General features: G+C 52.3%; 6 protein-coding genes across 6 annotated transcripts; 5 read left to right on the top strand and 1 right to left on the bottom strand.

The window, feature by feature from the left end:
• Positions 1-1271: 1271 nt before the first annotated feature.
• ASPACDRAFT_57003 (uncharacterized protein) lies at positions 1272-2600 on the top strand (the record flags this gene model as incomplete). The annotated part of the gene is made up of 4 exons (XM_020203202.1): positions 1272-1774; positions 1831-1983; positions 2030-2235; positions 2344-2600. 4 exons carry the CDS (start codon positions 1272-1274, stop codon positions 2598-2600), a joined length of 1119 nt encoding a protein of 372 aa, XP_020059953.1.
• Positions 2601-5493: 2893 nt separating this feature from the next.
• ASPACDRAFT_1852554 (retropepsin-like aspartic protease) lies at positions 5494-6499 on the top strand (the record flags this gene model as incomplete). Its single annotated transcript, XM_020197255.1, has 1 exon — positions 5494-6499. The coding sequence occupies exon 1, from the start codon at positions 5615-5617 to the stop codon at positions 6497-6499; it is 885 nt and encodes a 294-aa protein (XP_020059952.1). The 5' UTR covers positions 5494-5614.
• Positions 6500-6941: 442 nt separating this feature from the next.
• Positions 6942-8234, top strand: ASPACDRAFT_1852553 (uncharacterized protein). Its single transcript, XM_020197254.1, has 2 exons — positions 6942-7770; positions 7827-8234. The coding sequence occupies exons 1-2, from the start codon at positions 7356-7358 to the stop codon at positions 7961-7963; spliced, it is 552 nt and encodes a 183-aa protein (XP_020059951.1). The 5' UTR covers positions 6942-7355; the 3' UTR covers positions 7964-8234.
• A 1011-nt stretch (positions 8235-9245) lies between these two features.
• On the top strand, positions 9246-9974 carry ASPACDRAFT_57000 (uncharacterized protein; the record flags this gene model as incomplete). Its single annotated transcript, XM_020203201.1, has 1 exon — positions 9246-9974. The coding sequence occupies one exon, from the start codon at positions 9246-9248 to the stop codon at positions 9972-9974; it is 729 nt and encodes a 242-aa protein (XP_020059950.1).
• Positions 9975-10687: 713 nt separating this feature from the next.
• Positions 10688-12598, top strand: ASPACDRAFT_111462 (uncharacterized protein). Its single transcript, XM_020195561.1, has 4 exons — positions 10688-11140; positions 11278-11534; positions 11665-11906; positions 12050-12598. Exons 1-4 carry the CDS (start codon positions 10810-10812, stop codon positions 12102-12104), a joined length of 885 nt encoding a protein of 294 aa, XP_020059949.1. The 5' UTR covers positions 10688-10809; the 3' UTR covers positions 12105-12598.
• On the bottom strand, positions 12551-15732 carry ASPACDRAFT_111460 (uncharacterized protein). Its single transcript, XM_020195560.1, has one exon. The coding sequence runs from the start codon at positions 15677-15679 to the stop codon at positions 12917-12919; it is 2763 nt and encodes a 920-aa protein (XP_020059948.1). The 5' UTR covers positions 15680-15732; the 3' UTR covers positions 12551-12916.
• Positions 15733-16129: the final 397 nt, after the last annotated feature.

The following is a 16129-nucleotide window of genomic DNA, read 5'->3' as shown; positions in this document are numbered from 1 at the left end:
GCCGGTGGACTGCTTTCAGTGATCACAAGGCAAGCTAGTGCCGATGGGTGTTCAACCCGAATTAGTTACCCGACTATTGAAAAGCTTAGCTCAGGCACTGTGGCTTAGGTGACTAGGTCGTTCGTTAGTATGCGGAGTGGAGCACACCCCATTAAGTTAGCCGATGGCAGTGCGAATGTTCAGTAGTCTATCACGTGTCAGGTGTCTAGTCAGTCACCGGATTTTTCCCTGCCATAATATAGAAGTGATTCTGTGATAAGCACAGATCGGATGATTGGTCTGGTATGTTTGCCCAGCCACGCCGGGATGATTGCGACAATTAGGGCAGAGCAACCGAGCGATGTTCCATCTTACAGAAATTCCCCACAAACCGTGCCCCACACCTACTCGTGGATCCTTCGGCTACGAAGAACAGTCTTCACTGCTTGCTGTTCGGCTGACAAGAGATAACCGGATCCATTGTGGCTCGCCCAGCGATGCTGTTGAAAATCAACCATCTCTCGACTTTCTGGAACTGTTCGCTTTGCTCTTTACTATTAGACCCCCTTTGCTCCCCTCTGGCTTCCATCCGATAACTCATCTGGTGCAAACCAGTTTACCAGGGTCAATCACCTTAATCAGAAATCGCACCGTTTGAGACCTCTTGTCGGGATGGGTTGTGAGGTTCATGCTTACTTTCGCTCTGGGAAAGTTCGAAGACCAGAATTGCTCTGATAAGGAAACCTCCGACTCGAGAACAAGGTCGACTTTACTGTTCCAGTCTTGTATGCTTTGTCTGCCTAGCGAGTGGGCAGGCCTAACCTGAGCTTGTTTGTCCTTGACTGGACCCTGACTCTTCACAGTAACAAAAGAAACCGATCTATTTGCTTCTCTCATCTTTCAGGGGAGGCTGCTCGCATGATAAACGTCATGATCTCACCAGGGAAACAAGAAATTATGTTTCTTTTTGAAACTGTACCTCGACTGGATGACGTCCCAGATGAACGATTCGCACTAAGTCATTCAGGAAATGGAAAAGGTTAAGAATAAAGTATTACTAGGAGATTCACAACAACCGGGGTGCGTCGGTTCTTTCGGAGCTAGAGAAATGCCAACTTCGATTCATTCATTCGAGGGTGTGGATGGGAGATATAAATACCCGCTGCTTGACTGCGCAGCTAAGTTCTTGGAACACTGTCATCATCAAGACAAGTATCAATATCCTACAAGAGTCACTGCTTGAGTATTTGTTCTTTGGAGTTCCACAGACTTCGCCATACCAAGAAACAAAGATGCCGACATATAACAAGGAGGAGCAGGAGCTTGTAGACTCTGCAGTCTATGTCTGGGGACCTTACGATGGCTGGTTCAAACAAGGGGTAGAACCCGTTTCTTACCAACACGCGTTAGTGAGGACTGCAGACCAGGGTCAACCGTTTCGATATACCGGCCAACCCGTGGACTTGCGCTTGATCTACCAGATTGCCACGTTCCTGGAGCAACATGATGTCCCATGCTATCTGATCAATGATGGCATGTGGCGGGTGTACGGATGCAAGAACCGCATCCTCTCCGTCGACCTAGTCATTGGAGCCTGGACCACCAAGAAGGCAGTCCAGGCCTTGCGCGAGGCCGGGTTCGACGACAAGCCCCAAAGTACCAACCATTTCAAGTCCCAGAAAGATAGTAAAGGCAATCATACCTCTATGACCTGCGGTTGCGGGATCCGCAAGAAGGGTGGTGATTGCCCGCCCATGTCTTCCATCTCCAGCCGGCCCCCGGGGAAGAGCGCCATGTGGACCTGAACCTGTTCTACCATGAGTACTATTTCCCACTCCTGAAGTCTCCCAGGGTGGGCCGGCCTCCCCTCAATGACGATACTTCTCTGGTCACAATCGACCCGCGTCTCGCAGAGTACTACTCCGATCTAAAATTCTATGAGATCAAGGTGCTGCGTCCGGCGGGGCTGGTGGAGGCTCTAGTTCGCCTCTGCTACCGAGATTTGTACTTGATAACTCAACGTCGCATCTGGGACAAAAGATGCGCTTAGGGGCGCCACGTGGGTGCAAGATCTCACCAACATCTTCTACTCGGCTGCTGCTGCCGATCATACGGATGGACCCAGTGATGGGGAAGATCACAACCTCCCCTGGGGCTTTCAGAACTCTTTTGCGAACCCGTTCTTCGCTGAAGCGCCTGCGCTCACCCTGCAAGGTCTGGATCCCGCCTGGCTGAGTTCCGACCGCTCTTCCAGGAGTATTGGAAGGCGATGATTCTGACGCGGAGCCTGCCAAAGAAGCCTCCAACCAGGGAGGAAGTGATCGACCACATGCCCCGTTCTGAGTGTTTATAGCGACTGTGCAGCGTACCCGGCGATGAATGAGTTTGCCTGGCGCTTCAAGGAGGCCGACTTCTTCCCAGATGGCACCGGTCCGTTCCCCGAGGTTCATTACGAGTCCTGGAATAAACTCCGACGCGACTTTCCGGGGGTGTCGGCGGAATCAAAGATTGATTCCGCCGACACCCGCTGCAACTTTCTCGAAGCATGGATCAGTGTGAAGTACAACACAGAATACAGATGGCGGGGTGACCCGTGGTCACGATATTACCGGTCACCGTGATAGTCGTCTATGTCTGGGATTTACCCTGGCTAGCTAGACGTTAAGTTCCTTGACAAAGTAAGCAACAGGGCTGTCAATTTCATTCGGCTTGCTTGATATGATTATTCTACAACAAGAATTAAATGTTCCAACATTACTGTAGAAGTCAAATTTCAAACGTATCCTCCCACAAGAAACAAAACAAAAAGGGGGAGGGGCAAGACCCGAAAAGGCGACGAGCGACGAGAGCTCAGAGCAATCAGAATCCACTAGGACCTAGTGGCGAAGAATCCAACAACACGACCAACCCATCTTGAACAGACATTTAAGGACTCCAAGTATAGATAGGCCCTGGCGTCTTTCTTCCGGATTCTGCTCCTCTTCCTCTTCTATTTGGTTGCACCCTTCGCCTCCGTTTTCCGTCTCCGTCGAGGCGATCTGAGCACCCACTGCTATGTCCACTGTAGACCCCCTCTTGAGTCGTTCTACCACGGTAATGATTTCTTCAGCTGACAACGCATAGTCGTTGGCGGATGGCGGAGGGTTGATATCGAGATGACCGATTCTCTCCGACCTACTCGGGGGGCCTGGCATGTCTGGTTGGTCTAGACGGCAGAGTCACAATATGATGTGGTCGATTGCAAATCTTGTAAGAGAATGATGAAACCGTCTCCCGAGCTATAGCGTTCACCAGGGAACTTAGGAAAGCCTCTGATTATCGATAATGCATGATGTGAACTAGTTGAAATCCAAGTTGACTTGGTGAGAAGGACAGAGCGACGGGTCGAGCATGCCAGTTGGTGCCCTTTTAACCTGCAAGAGAGTGGGGAGAAGGGGGCCTCCTCCAAGGATAATAGCCTCTGCCGTGGACAGAGAGGCAGAAAGAGACCTCTGACTTATTCAGGTCTTCGGTATCGCGCGTGTGAGGAGAAGGCGGCTTCACTTCGCCTCTAGCGACTCTCAGACTCAGCGATGCTCGGACAGACCGCCCGAACAATAGCCACTTACATCACGACGTCCTTGTATGTGTTGGGGTTTGCAGTGATTGTACTACGTTCTTGTCCTATTAATGACAAGATCTGAACAGGATTCTGCCCCTGACGGCTCGGTCCGAGCCTTGACGGGCTACACCCTCGCTCTCTACGCGGCCAATAGAGACTCCCTGGAGGGTTACGATTGCTGACTATCATGAAAGTAAACCGTCTAAAGCCCTGCAATCGCGATGTTGGGACATCAAACACCTGGCACACGATAATTTCGAACACTCGCAGGACTGGTGTTGCGTGGCTGGAGCGATACCGGAGGTCTATTAAGCGGCCAAGGATGGGGCACGGCACGTGCACTGCGGACCCAACTTCCGCTCCAGTTAAACTGGCGGCTGCAAGGGAGTAATGATGAGCCATGCATGCTGCATCATTGTATTTCGGCCTTCGAAGATCTGAAACCACTGATGGTATTGCAGTATAGCTATAGTCTGGTGTGGCAGTGAAAGGGGTCTTGCTGTGTCAGATTCCCCTGTGACGTCTTCATTTACTGGCGCTCTATAATTGAAGAGGATGTGGGGAAGGAAAGTCAGTGGCGGTGTTCAGAAACAGAATCAAGCGTTTTATCAACGTGGGGCGATTGAATAAGTTAACACTTGGATAGGAACACGGGCACCTGATAGGCACTAGACTAGAGTCAACCAGATTAGTGAAGACCCAGTGCGGTAATAGGTGCCAAAATAAGCTTCAGGTCAGACCAACTTTGAAAGGAACTGGCGTCAAAACAAAGACCGAAGAGACAATCGTGACAATAACATAGAGTTGAAATGTTCAGCACCGCCTAGAGCTTCTTCGGAAATGGGAGATGTATCTAGACAAAGAGAAGATCTTGCCGCGCAAATCAGACGTAGGAGATTCTCTGTTGTTTTGAGCCGGGCGCCGGTGACTACTGTCCGCTAATGCCCAACTTCCACACGGGCGCTCTTCTTTCCCCTGCCACCTAGAGAGTACTATCATTGGGGGAAATGAGAGCAAATGGCCGACAAAGGTTGTGTAGTCCCATATTTCCACGCTCTCAGTGGTGCTCACCTCACCCATAGCAGCTAACCTCTGGTTTGTGGCTGTGCAATCGGCCATCGGCGATGTCATCATAATAGGATGACCAGCCCATTCTCAGTAAAATTCTACCCTCTCATCTTTCTCCTCAGCCACTGGGCTCGCTCGTGGGAGATTCTTGCAATGGGTCTGGCTCCGGCTGCGCTCTATGCGTGTAGAGAGTCTGGAAAAGTTCTGGTAGCTCATCTCACGCTTTGCTCTGTAGTGCAGCGGATGCTATGTGTAGAAGCGCGGAGCGGTGCATAGGGGCCACAGAACACATCAACTTGACTAGTAGTGGTTGTTTTCCCATATCTTTAGAGCTGGGCTTCGTACGCAAATTTGAAAGTGCTTCCTTTTACACTCCAACATGACTCGAGGCTTGTTGTGATAATGATAATGTCCTAGATGCACCAGTTTGGCAAGGTGTCGCTTGGGGCCACTGGATTCCTTTGGCTTATGGACTTGCCCCGCCTTACCCTCATCCAAGCTACAACTTATCTCGTAATCTGTCAGAAGATTATTTTGTCGGGTTTTCACAGGGCACAGCTTTTCTGAAAAGGCGGTGCCGAGAACGTGCATCCGTTCTGAAGAGCATTTCGTTTTGTCTGTGCCGTGATTCCAGCCTCTACTTTTCCCGCCTGTGCCTTCTTTTCCTTCACCCACTTCCAGTCACCCATCCTTACCTCTTCCTGATAGTCCACACTCTTTTGTACCCTATTCATCTTCTGTCTCTATTCGTCTTCCTTTCTACAAACCTACTCCGCCATAAGAGAACAGCTGTTTACCTGAGCCTACGCTCTGTCTGCTATACTCGATCACGCAAAAGTTCGATGGTTGGTTTCTCAATACCTTACGGTCGATCAGAATGTAATTCACTAGCTGGTCCTTCACTTGACATTCAGATCCGTTGTTCTAACCATTTCGATCCCAGCAGTGAGTCCCCCGGCAGAAACCATGGTAAAAGGTCGCCGTCGTTGGCGACGACCATGGGCTTTCTTCCAGTCGATCTTCCAATCCCTTCCCCATTGGGGTCCTCGAGCATCCGCAAACAAGCCTTCCGATCCACCTCCCTCCACAAATGCTCCTGCAAACCATGGGTTGGGGATAGCTCTCCCTTCGACGGTGATTGAAAACATGGATGAAGCAATGACGGCTGCAGCGGGAATGGATTCATCGGTCGCGAGCGGGACACCGAGCACGGTCGCCGTACACCACACCTGTGCCGAGAACAACGCCGCTCCTGCCTGTCGGATCGATCATACATCAAGTCAGTCAACGCGAAAAGCGATGAGCGAGGTTCAAGGTTCACTCAGCATGGGGAGTGAGAAAGAGGTTATCATCCCACTACCACCTCCCTTGGAATCAATTCCAGCCCACGGTGGTCCTGAAGCCTCTGAAGTGTCCAGTGGTGATGATGATGATGATGATGATGATGATGATGATGATGATGACGACGATGACGACTTCTTTACTCCGACTGCAACAGTGGTAACAGCCGATCCCAACAAAACGATCGAGGTTCTGGCCGCGCTGGATAGCCAGGCAAGAGCGAGTATCATGAAGAAGAGTATCCAAGAGCAAGCAAAGCTGATACTAGAGCCCTGCAATCTCGTGTTACTACCCCTCGGATCAACACTGAACAACTACAAGATTTCTGTTCTTGGAATTGTGCGGAATGTTGACTGGTACTTTGCCGCAGCGGCTCGTACGTACACCACGGACTTTTATGTAGTGGACATTGAAGAGTTCGACGTGGTTATTGGCCAACCGACGATCAAACAATATGGATTTCTCAGAAAGCACTCGGATATCCCACGACGTGTTCTTTGGCGCCTTTGAGGGGTTATTATACCTAGAAAGGCGGAGAGGCGGCGGAGAGTGCACAGATAGAAGAGCACGCATGCAGCTCATATGTCCTATCCGCGTTGAGATGCGGGCAGTGACATATCTCATGCACCACATCCATTTCCTCGCCCTGTCCTACTTCCCTTGATGCAAGTCATTTTCTCCTCCTAAGTAGATTTTCTTCAGTTTTCATTCGTGCATTTTTCTGTGGTGGGTGTTTGGAAGCATGGGGTTCGAAGAGAATAAAACATAGATGGCAAATGGCCGGTTGGGCATAATGTACTGATTCAGTTTTGTTTTGAGACCCCGATGAGCTACTTCCGTACCTTTTGCTTTTCTTGCCGTTTGTTATCTCACCTTCGAAGTTGTTCCTGCTGTTTCCGACCGGCCCAAAGTCGTTGCATGCTTAGCATGTATCCTGTGCTTTGTTTGCTTCTTCATTCTGACTTATCTAAAGTCCAAGTCATGACTAGTCACTGTGACTCTACGATATTCTTTCTAAAAGATAGTGACGCTGTCTGCTGCAAATGTGTCTTACAGTGATAGGGTGGTTTAATGCTACCAGTGTGCTTCAGCCTCGTGTAGCCTTTTTTCCCCTCCACCATGCATCACGACGCACCTGCGGCTCTTCAAAAATCGATGATGGCGGTGAATTTTTATGATTGCCCTGGGCAATGGAGCTCTCTCCAGGTCGGACAGCAAATATAACAGGCAGTTTGTCCTGCCATCGAGCCGTCTTCTGAAGCATTTCTTGCCCAGGAACCCTCGCTCAACCACGACAAATTGTCCATCTTGCAACGGTCGCTGAAAGCTTTCAGACTGGTCACAGAGTCTCTTCCCCGCTATTCGGATGCAATCAAGCATTGTAGAAGTCCGGTGCGCAGCACCGGATGGAGTGCAACTACTGCTCCAAGCGGCCATATCAACCGAGCTGGCGGTGAACATCCTGACCCCACATGGACTTTCCCGCCTGCCTGCGGCATTTCCAATCCAGCAGCGCTCCGACGAGATAGCCGTGCAATCACCTACAGGCAGGCCATTCGTGGTCCGTGACTCGATCCGCCTGCACTTCTGGCTAGATCGCACCGCAGCCAGCAACGAGAGAGACTTTTACATTCCCGTCGATGAAGCTGCAGGGATTATAGACCGGGAGTATCCCACCAAGGTGCATATCATTATCGGAAGCGACTGTGATCTGAATTTACAGGCGTGGGACACTCGGAACCCATCGATGTGGCCGATAGCATTGGCTCCTCAGACCCAAGGTACGGCGATGCACCCGCAGTCCTCCCACGGACACCGTTGACCCTTTATATCTCAGCCGCAAAAATCACCCAGGAGAAGATCCAGGAAGCGATCAAGAAGAATGCGGAGGAGGAGGAGAGGAAAAAGCGAGCAAGTCAGAAGAAGTCTACTGGACCGAAGCCCGCGGCTGCGCAGCCTGCGGCATCTGCGTAGAGTTGATCCGGACAGGGGGGGGGGAAGAAAGGAGCCAACCCTCACAAGGTGCGGTGCAGTGCAGTGACAGCATTCGTTCCATTACTCCTCTGGGTAGCCCGTGGGAGGAGCGTCACAATCGTCCTGTTTTGATTATCTCCCTGTCTTTAGTTCGTTTTGCTTTTTGCTATTGGTTTTCCCTTCTCTTTTCATTCTCAGCCTGTTTGTTTGATCTTCGCAGTACTGTATGTCTTTGGGGAAATCTTGACCAATTTAATCTCGGCTCCTGCACTAAAGGACTATGGACTTAAGTCTCATTTTTGCTCTTGTTTGAACCGCAACGCACCGGAGCCCATCGGATTACCCATACGGGTTACGATATTTCCAACTGCAATTTACCGTGGGTGGCAAACGGCCCATGCGCAGCCTGTCAAATGACAATGTTGCGTCTGACAAGTGCACGCCGTGTTCACTTGTGTAAGCAAAACCCACCACTCACTACCCGCCCGCCCTTTCTAGCGCGAGGCTGAGTGCATGGGCCGAAGGTACTAGGTTGTGGTTACTGGGATGACTAGATTGATTCAGCTACAAGTCCACAAATCGCAAGCAGACTTCTGGGCGACCAAAACGACCATATTGCACATCGAAGTAGCCTACCTGTGGCTGTCGACAAGATGGCGCATTGGCCCCAAGGTAGCATGTGTACATTCGGCGACTATCCCTACACATACCTAGTAGGTTCCAATATGTGGCCACACATCACACCACCCAGCCAATAAGCAGGAACATGCAAGTTGTCCTCCAAAGAAAAAGCTCATCATCCGGCGAACCTCGATGCCCCTCATTCTCATTCTTTGTGTCCTCCACATACCCGTCAGGCTGATTTCTACAGCCCTCTCCCCGCCGCCTACCCCGAAAATCTTCAGAAAAAAAGCCTGGTAGTTATCCATTGAGGCTCAAGCTGAACGGACATGCCTAGAATCATTTCTCGTAAGTGATTTCGTTTCCCCCCCCCCCCATCTTGGATTGCGACACTATATCTCAAATTTATCTTGGAGCGCTTACTAGGCAGGGAACAATCGTGGCTTATACTGCTAATGCGCGTCACCAGGGCTATGGAAACGATACAGCCGCACGGGGGATGGACAAGATGACTCTGTATGTGTCGAAACACCCTAACCCTTTCTCCTACTAAAAGGAATACATTCGAACGAACATTGAGTGAGCTGATGACGCGGAGGGATATCAGGCACCTCGCATAGCAAGTGATCCATCCCAGCCATCATCCTGTTATAACTGCAACATGAACATCTTAGTCCCGCTGGCTGCTCTATGTCGCGGTCGACGTCCTCGCAACCGGGACACAAGGCCGTCCACGGAGCGGCGCTTCTCGGCGCAGTGGGAGAAGTCCCAAGCTGCACGACGCGAGACGTTACCGCCGGAGTATTCGAGTGTCAGGACCGATTCATTGCCGGCATATCAACATAATCCGCGACAGCAGAAGCAAAAGCAACAGCAAAGCTCGAAAGGCGAACCATCAGTACCACGACACCTTCAAAATCCAGAAGCTGAAGATCGCACAAAGCCATTGAACTACGCCCTCATATCCGACGACGGAGTCCAACACTCAGAAATCGAACAGCGCGCACTTGCGCAGTATGATTATGTCTACGCCATCATCGTCCAGTCCCCCGACGGGACAACCCGCCTCCGTCGCCAGATGGTACTTCCCTTCAACGTGGACGTGAACATCATGTGCGACGAGACGTGTCGCCGGCTCGGCGCTCCAATCCAGCCTTACTACGGAGCCGCACTCACAGCGATTCCGGGCTATCCGGACCTCAAACCGGTAGGAACGGCGGAAGTGGAGTGGTCTTTTTGCGGCCAGCGCCAGACGCATCGCACGACGTTCCATGTGGTCCGCGATCTCGATGCGGATTTTGTGTTGGGGAGGCCTACGATCCGCCACCTGGAGCTGGAGAGGATGGATTCGGCAATTGCGAAGAGATTGCGCGCCTCAGAAGTGCGGTGATTAGGAATGCGTTGTGTGGTCTTTTTTGATGGATGGAATGAGTGGTTCGGCTTCTTGTCCGTTTCAAATGTTTTTTTTCCGTTGTGGTATATGTTATGGTGGCTCGTTTTGAGAGGAGACACGCTGAGGTCTAAGTGAGCAATCCGCAGGCTAGTGAGAGGAGTGGGTTGCTGATATGGGTGGATATATTGGTTTCTGGGTGCGCTCTCTCGCGTGATAGCGCGAGAGTTCTAGCCCTCGTTACAGCTGCTTCTGCGAGGAGGATACAGGGGACTGCCTGTGCCAACGCTTGGCAGGGTGACAGTGCGTGGGGGCGAATCTGGAAATCATGATAGAAGGAGCAGGGGTGGTAGGGCTAGGCTTGATAGGACGACAATGTATCGAGTCCTCCTCCCATTAACTGGAATGAATGAGTCTTGTGGACCCCTTCTAGCGAGTCGCTGTTGGCTCCTATTCAGGCCGTCCAACAATTCCATAGGCTATAGAGTAAAAAGTGGACACTCCCTCGAAAGACAGTACCAACTGATCTGGCCTCGATCTCAGCCTTTGCATCACCAGAGCCTTATCGTAGTCATCGTAGCCTACGCAGCTAGCCCTAGGCAGGGATCCGTCTGCAAAGATGTCAAAAAGCCCAATCATATGAGCAATAATGTACCTGCTCCGCCTCGTGCTGCCTGTATTTAATCAGGAGCTCACCTTTGGAGAGCTGCCCAGGGAAATCGGCGCCTTTCCACATCGCTAATATTTCTGCATAGATACCCCGAGAGCAGTTAAAATTATCTGAAACCAACACAACCCTTCAGCTACATAGAAGAAGGAAAAGCAAAAATAAAAAATGACTCGCCCGCCCCACTCAACCCACCAAACCACCACCCCGGGATACGACAAACTCGCCGCCCTGATGGCCCTGGACCCGGGGTCCAGCATCTTCCGGCGGTTTGCCAAACTCAACGCCAAGAACCTTTTGTACCTCCAGGCGGAGCTGGTCTACCTGCAGACGGACCTGGACGAATGTGTCCAGAGAGACCACCGGTCCAGCTCGGACGAGAAGCGCGCCTACGCGTTCTCCGTGTGGCGGCTGCAGGAGTCGCTAGATCAATCCGAGGAGGAGTATCCGTCGCAGTGGCGGAAGGTGCTGGAGGCGCGGGCGCTGTTGAGGGAGTATAGTATGATCCTGCTTCACTTGCCGTTTCCTGTCTGTCTATGTTCTAGATCGAAGGAGGGGAGAGCTGCTACTGGGGCTTTTGTTTAGCTCAAGACTCCTTGCTACTATATTGATTGACAAAAGCTGAGTATGGAGCAGATGAAGCCCTCCTCCAACAAGCGCAACTCCTCCGCTTCAGTGCCCCGGACCCTAGCGACCTTGAGGTCTTCAAGGAATGGCTCCTGCGCGAAGAAGCCAGTCACTACCAAAAGTTCCGTCCCATGTACCAGTGGCATGAGAACGAGCCGGACCTGATCGCCCTGTGCAGTCGCCACGAGGGCGCCGATTCGTTCACGCGCTGGGTGTATCGATCCGTCATTCCCTGGTTCCATCGGCGCTGGGGGGTGAACGATCTAGTAAGTGACCCCGACCCCACTACTACACCATTTCCCCCTATCGGAGAAATCACCAACCTGGCCACAAAAGCAATGACACCTCCCATGTTTCACTTTTCCCCAAGCAAAAGCTTAATAAATCCCAAAACAGAATCGAAGAAACCACGCCACCGACGTCTGGTACTACAACAACCGCACCATCAAGAGCCGCACCTACGTGGCCAGCCTGCTGGTTGCGGGGTTTCTGCCGGCCTCGTCCATGATTGCGCTGTACTTCCTGCGGAATATGGTTGCGCGGCTGGTGACGATCTTCGTCTATAATATGGTGTTTGTCCTCGTTATGGGGCTGATGGTGAAGGCGAGAAAGGTGGATATCTTTGCGACGGCGACGGCGTAAGTTGCCTTCCTCATACCTCAGGATGTATCATCGCTTGGAGGCTCGGGAGCCTTTAGGGCTTGGTCTTTGGCAATGATTTCTCTTTTCTATTCTGTGGGTTGATGGGAGAGTGATTTGCTGACCTTTTGTTCTGTGATAGGTTTGCAGCGGTGCAGGTGGCCATGATTACGAATGGGAACGGGAGTGGAAATTAAATGCGACCATGTAGGAGTTGTTTGGTTTGCTGTAGAAGGGTTCGGAAGATACTATGACTCGATTGGTGGTTTTGTTTCAAGCTTAACTCTGTTGTTATAGGTATACTCGGCTAGTGAATTCATGGTTTGGGAAAATTCTGATGACGAATCGCTAGAGCCGTGCGCCAGACTGTCACAGAATAGTACGGATGGGTAGATCTACCACAGCAAAATGAGCGCGGCCACTGCCACAAGACGGGCACGGCCCCGAGACGGAGCCCTGGACGTCACTAGCCACATTCCACCCGCCACACCCACCTCGCGGCATTGATTGTCCATGTGACCAAAGTGTTAATCATCTTATACTATCGCCATGCCGAAGCCGCAACTTCTTTTTCATTAGATACGATTTTCTCCTCCCCAAAGAACAAGGTAGAGGCTGCTCAGCCTGCTCGTTCGTGTTCATAAATAGTCCACCCATTTCTAATATTGACGCCAATCAAGACTGCCATGCGAACATTCAAGCGTGTCTAAGTTCTAAGTGTCATCAATGCAAATATCGTCCTCGTCGTTTGACAGAATCATGGGGTTATAGGGCAGATGCCCTTGCATCGTGCCCCACTCTCGTACCCACTCCGAGACCCACCTGCGATGCACTGCTTTCACTCTATGCCCCACGTCTATGTATGTGTAGAACATGCATGGCGGTTCCGGGTTCCTCCCCCCTACTGCGGATTCGCTTACCTTCACGTTGGCAGGTTTCACTCCTGATAATCGATTCAACGAACAGCCACCATCAATAAATACACTCACAAAATGGACTGCCCTGCTGTCTAAATCCCACGTGCAGCCAGGGCCTCGACCAGCCTGACAAAGAATCGCTGAACATGTGCTACTCCTAACACCGAATGATGCTCTCCCGGAACCCCATAGTACTCGCTCTCCTCCCTTGAAAACTCCTCCCAAGCCGCCAGCCGCCGCAACCACTCCTCTTTACCCACATTCAGAAAATCCAAGGGCTTGCAGTGAAAAACTTCCATATGCGCCACCGTCCCGCCCGGCTGATACTCCCGGCCTATCTCCTGTAGGCTAAACGCCACGTCAATCCACCTCGAAAGACTCCTGTCATCCAGCCCCAACTCAACCATCCGAGTATGATCAACATGAGGAAGCACGACTGCTAAAGCTTCCTCCCTCGTTGCATCTCTCACCTCATCCAGACACTGATGCAGCGCCTCGCGCGACAAAATCCCAAGGAAGAACGCAATATTCACCAGACATTCCGGCCACTGCACCTGGCGCAGGCGCTCACTCACATACGGCGGCCGGTTGAGACTCGCCAGGAACCGCACCTCACTGCCCTCGGCCTCGAGGGTCTTGGCCAGTTCGAAGGCGACCATCGCGCCGTACGAGTACCCGAGGATCGCGTAAGGGCCCTCGGGCTGGCGCTTCTTCATTGCGGTGTGGTAGGTTGTGACACACTCGTCCAGACTCGTGAAGAAGGGTTCCTCGCGATGGAAGCCGCGCGCTCGGAAGGCGTAGACTGGGCGGTCGCGGATGAGGTGGGCGAGGTTGAGGAAGACGAGGGCTTCACCGGCGGCGGGGTGGATGAGCCAGAGTGGGGGCTTGGTGCCGTGCGGCTGCAGAGTCACTACCGGATTATATTCGTGCGTGGCGTCTTCGCAGACTGCAGCGAGGTCCTGAACCGTGGGATGAGCCATGATAGTAGCCAAGGGAAGAGGTTCGTCTAAGGGGAGTCGATCTTGCAGTTGGCGTTGGATTTGGACGAGAATGAGGGAGGTGAGACCCAGCTCGAAGAGGTTGGCGGTGGCACCCACATTGTCGGGGTTGGTATCCGGGATGATGTTCGGAAGGATTCGGATGATGGTTTTCTCCGTTTCGGTCCTGGGCGGACGGTACATGGCTCGTCGATGGGCTTGGAGAAGTGCTGCGTCCAGCTCTTGCTCCCTTGTATACACCCCCAAGGCGATCTGGGTTCGCAGCTTCGACCGGGATACCTTCCCCAGCGATGATCGCTCGAGGGCAGGTAGAGGGAGGACGCACGGCTTTGTGTTGGTCATGAACGAGACCTTGTGATTGATTGCCGTCAGCGTCTCATAACGCGCCCTCGTGTCGTGCGAGCTGTAGCTGTGCGCGTAGACAACATATACCTGCTCAGTGTCCACCCCCGGGCCGCGATGCGCAAAGCACACCACCTCACCCGGAATCACTCCGGGGAGTTGCGCTTCGTTCAAGCCGACCTCAAGCGCTAATGCATGATGCTTGACCCCGTTGATGGAGATCAGATCATTTGTCCGCCCAGCGAGGTTGAGGTACCCGTTTGCATCCAGGAACCCCTTGTCTCCCGTCCGAAACCACCCGTCGGGCTGGAAGGCCTCCGCCGTCGCTTCGGGATTGTTGAAGTACCCTGCGAAGACAACAGGCCCCCTCACCTCCAGATCACCAACCTCCCCCGGTACGGCGGACGCAATCCTCATCTCGACCCCGGGGATGCACGAACCTAGGGACGCGAAGTCGTACCCGTGCCGCTGATCATACCCCGGAAACCCTAGGTTGTAAATACACCCCGCGCAAGTCTCCGTCATTCCGAACCCCGGTACTATGCAGTTCTCCGCCGCCCCGCAGCGGGAGAGATACGCAGTCAACCGGCCACAGACACCGACCCCATTCGCTTCGCCGCCGCTTACGATATACTGCAGGTGCTGGAGGTCGAAGAATATGGCGCTTCCCGCTGCGGTCGTATCCGGCGTGCGTGCCAGCATCGCCAGGAAGAAGTTCGGTGCAAACGTCCTCGCGATGTGATGTTGCTCCAGAAGTTTCAAGAACCACAGCGGGGACTGAATCACATCGCTTGGGGAGACATGCACTTGGTCAACTCCGGCGAGCAGCGCGTGCAGATGGATCTCGATCAAACTTCCGACGTGGTCCAGACTGATCCAGTTGAGGAAGGCACTTTGGTTAGTCCGTAACGGTAACGCAGCGCATTTACCCTTCAGGGAGCAGAGGATCTGCTGGTGCGTTAGACCCACGGCTTTGCATGGGCCCGTGCTGCCGGATGTGAGCATTAGGATGGCGATGTCAGATGGGGCTTCGCTTGTTGGAGCCGAAAGTGCGGCCTCGGTCGTTGACTCGGTGTCGATATCTTGGAATTGCTCAATGGTCTCGAGCGAAATTGTGAGATCAGCTGGGAACTCGTCTATCAGTGTCTGTCTAGTGAGGCAAACTGGATCTTGCAATAATGTTTGCAAGTGGTGCAAGTGCTTCAGGCGAAGACCCTGATCTTGTGGGAAAGGGGTAGACATGGCTGGTATGCAGTTGGCATAGATGAGGGACCAGAACCAGATGATTGTGTCGAGATGGTTGTTCGGGCCCAGGTGCAGTAGGACTATCTGGCCGGGCGCATAGCCGTTCCGTTGCCGAATCTTTGTGCTGTTGGTCGACGCCTGACGGTGGAGCTCTCCGTAAGTGAGCCGGGTCGCCTTCTCGCTGTCGCATACCCCATCGGGGTAGAATACGATCCCTCGATCGCCGTGACTGTGTGCTGCATCTTCAAGAAGTAATGATAGTGTTTGCATCATGAAAGTAAAAACAAGATCGAACCGGGTCTTCTGTTGACTGGATTCTGTGCTTACTGTTGTGTGAGAGAATAAGAATATCAGACAGGCTTCTTGACATTCTCAAGAACGATATTTATCTAGGTCATGCCTTCTTTCTCCCTGATACCCAGTGACGATGCTTTCGATGACGATGCTTCCGATGACGATGCAGTCTCCCTCTTGAATATGAAGCGGCATTCCTCAGAGCCCTAAAAGACTACCGGCGCATGCCTTGTGTAACCTCGGCACTTCTGCCACTCCTGTCTGGGCGGGTTTCTTTTCCCTATTGCTCATTGAGGGATACAGTGCTAATACAGTTTGTGGCAGACGGCGAATGATATCATCCTTGAAGTAGTCGATCTTTGAGGAGAATCTAATGCACGTCATACAGGAAACGAAAACCCGCCGAGTGATGCGTATATGTAGCCC

This window comes from Aspergillus aculeatus (assembly GCF_001890905.1).
Source record: "Aspergillus aculeatus ATCC 16872 unplaced genomic scaffold ASPACscaffold_2, whole genome shotgun sequence".
NCBI classification, from domain to species: Eukaryota; Fungi; Ascomycota; class Eurotiomycetes; order Eurotiales; family Aspergillaceae; genus Aspergillus; species Aspergillus aculeatus.
The sequence above is the reverse complement of the archived record's forward strand: the minus strand, read 5'-3'. Positions and strand labels throughout refer to the sequence as shown.

Excerpts from the sequence above, each read along its gene's own strand:
- ASPACDRAFT_111462 (XM_020195561.1), top strand. The coding sequence starts at position 10,810 with ATGACTCGCCCGCCCCACTCAACCCACCAAACCACCACCCCGGGATAC. Across the intron at positions 11,141-11,277 it reads GGCGCTGTTGAGGGAGTATA|ATGAAGCCCTCCTCCAACAA; the intron begins GTATGATCCTGC and ends AGTATGGAGCAG. Across the intron at positions 11,907-12,049 it reads ATCTTTGCGACGGCGACGGC|GTTTGCAGCGGTGCAGGTGG; the intron begins GTAAGTTGCCTT and ends GTTCTGTGATAG.
- ASPACDRAFT_111460 (XM_020195560.1), bottom strand. The coding sequence starts at position 15,679 with ATGCAAACACTATCATTACTTCTTGAAGATGCAGCACACAGTCACGGC.
- ASPACDRAFT_1852553 (XM_020197254.1), top strand. The coding sequence starts at position 7,356 with ATGCAATCAAGCATTGTAGAAGTCCGGTGCGCAGCACCGGATGGAGTG. Across the intron at positions 7,771-7,826 it reads ATTGGCTCCTCAGACCCAAG|CCGCAAAAATCACCCAGGAG; the intron begins GTACGGCGATGC and ends TTTATATCTCAG.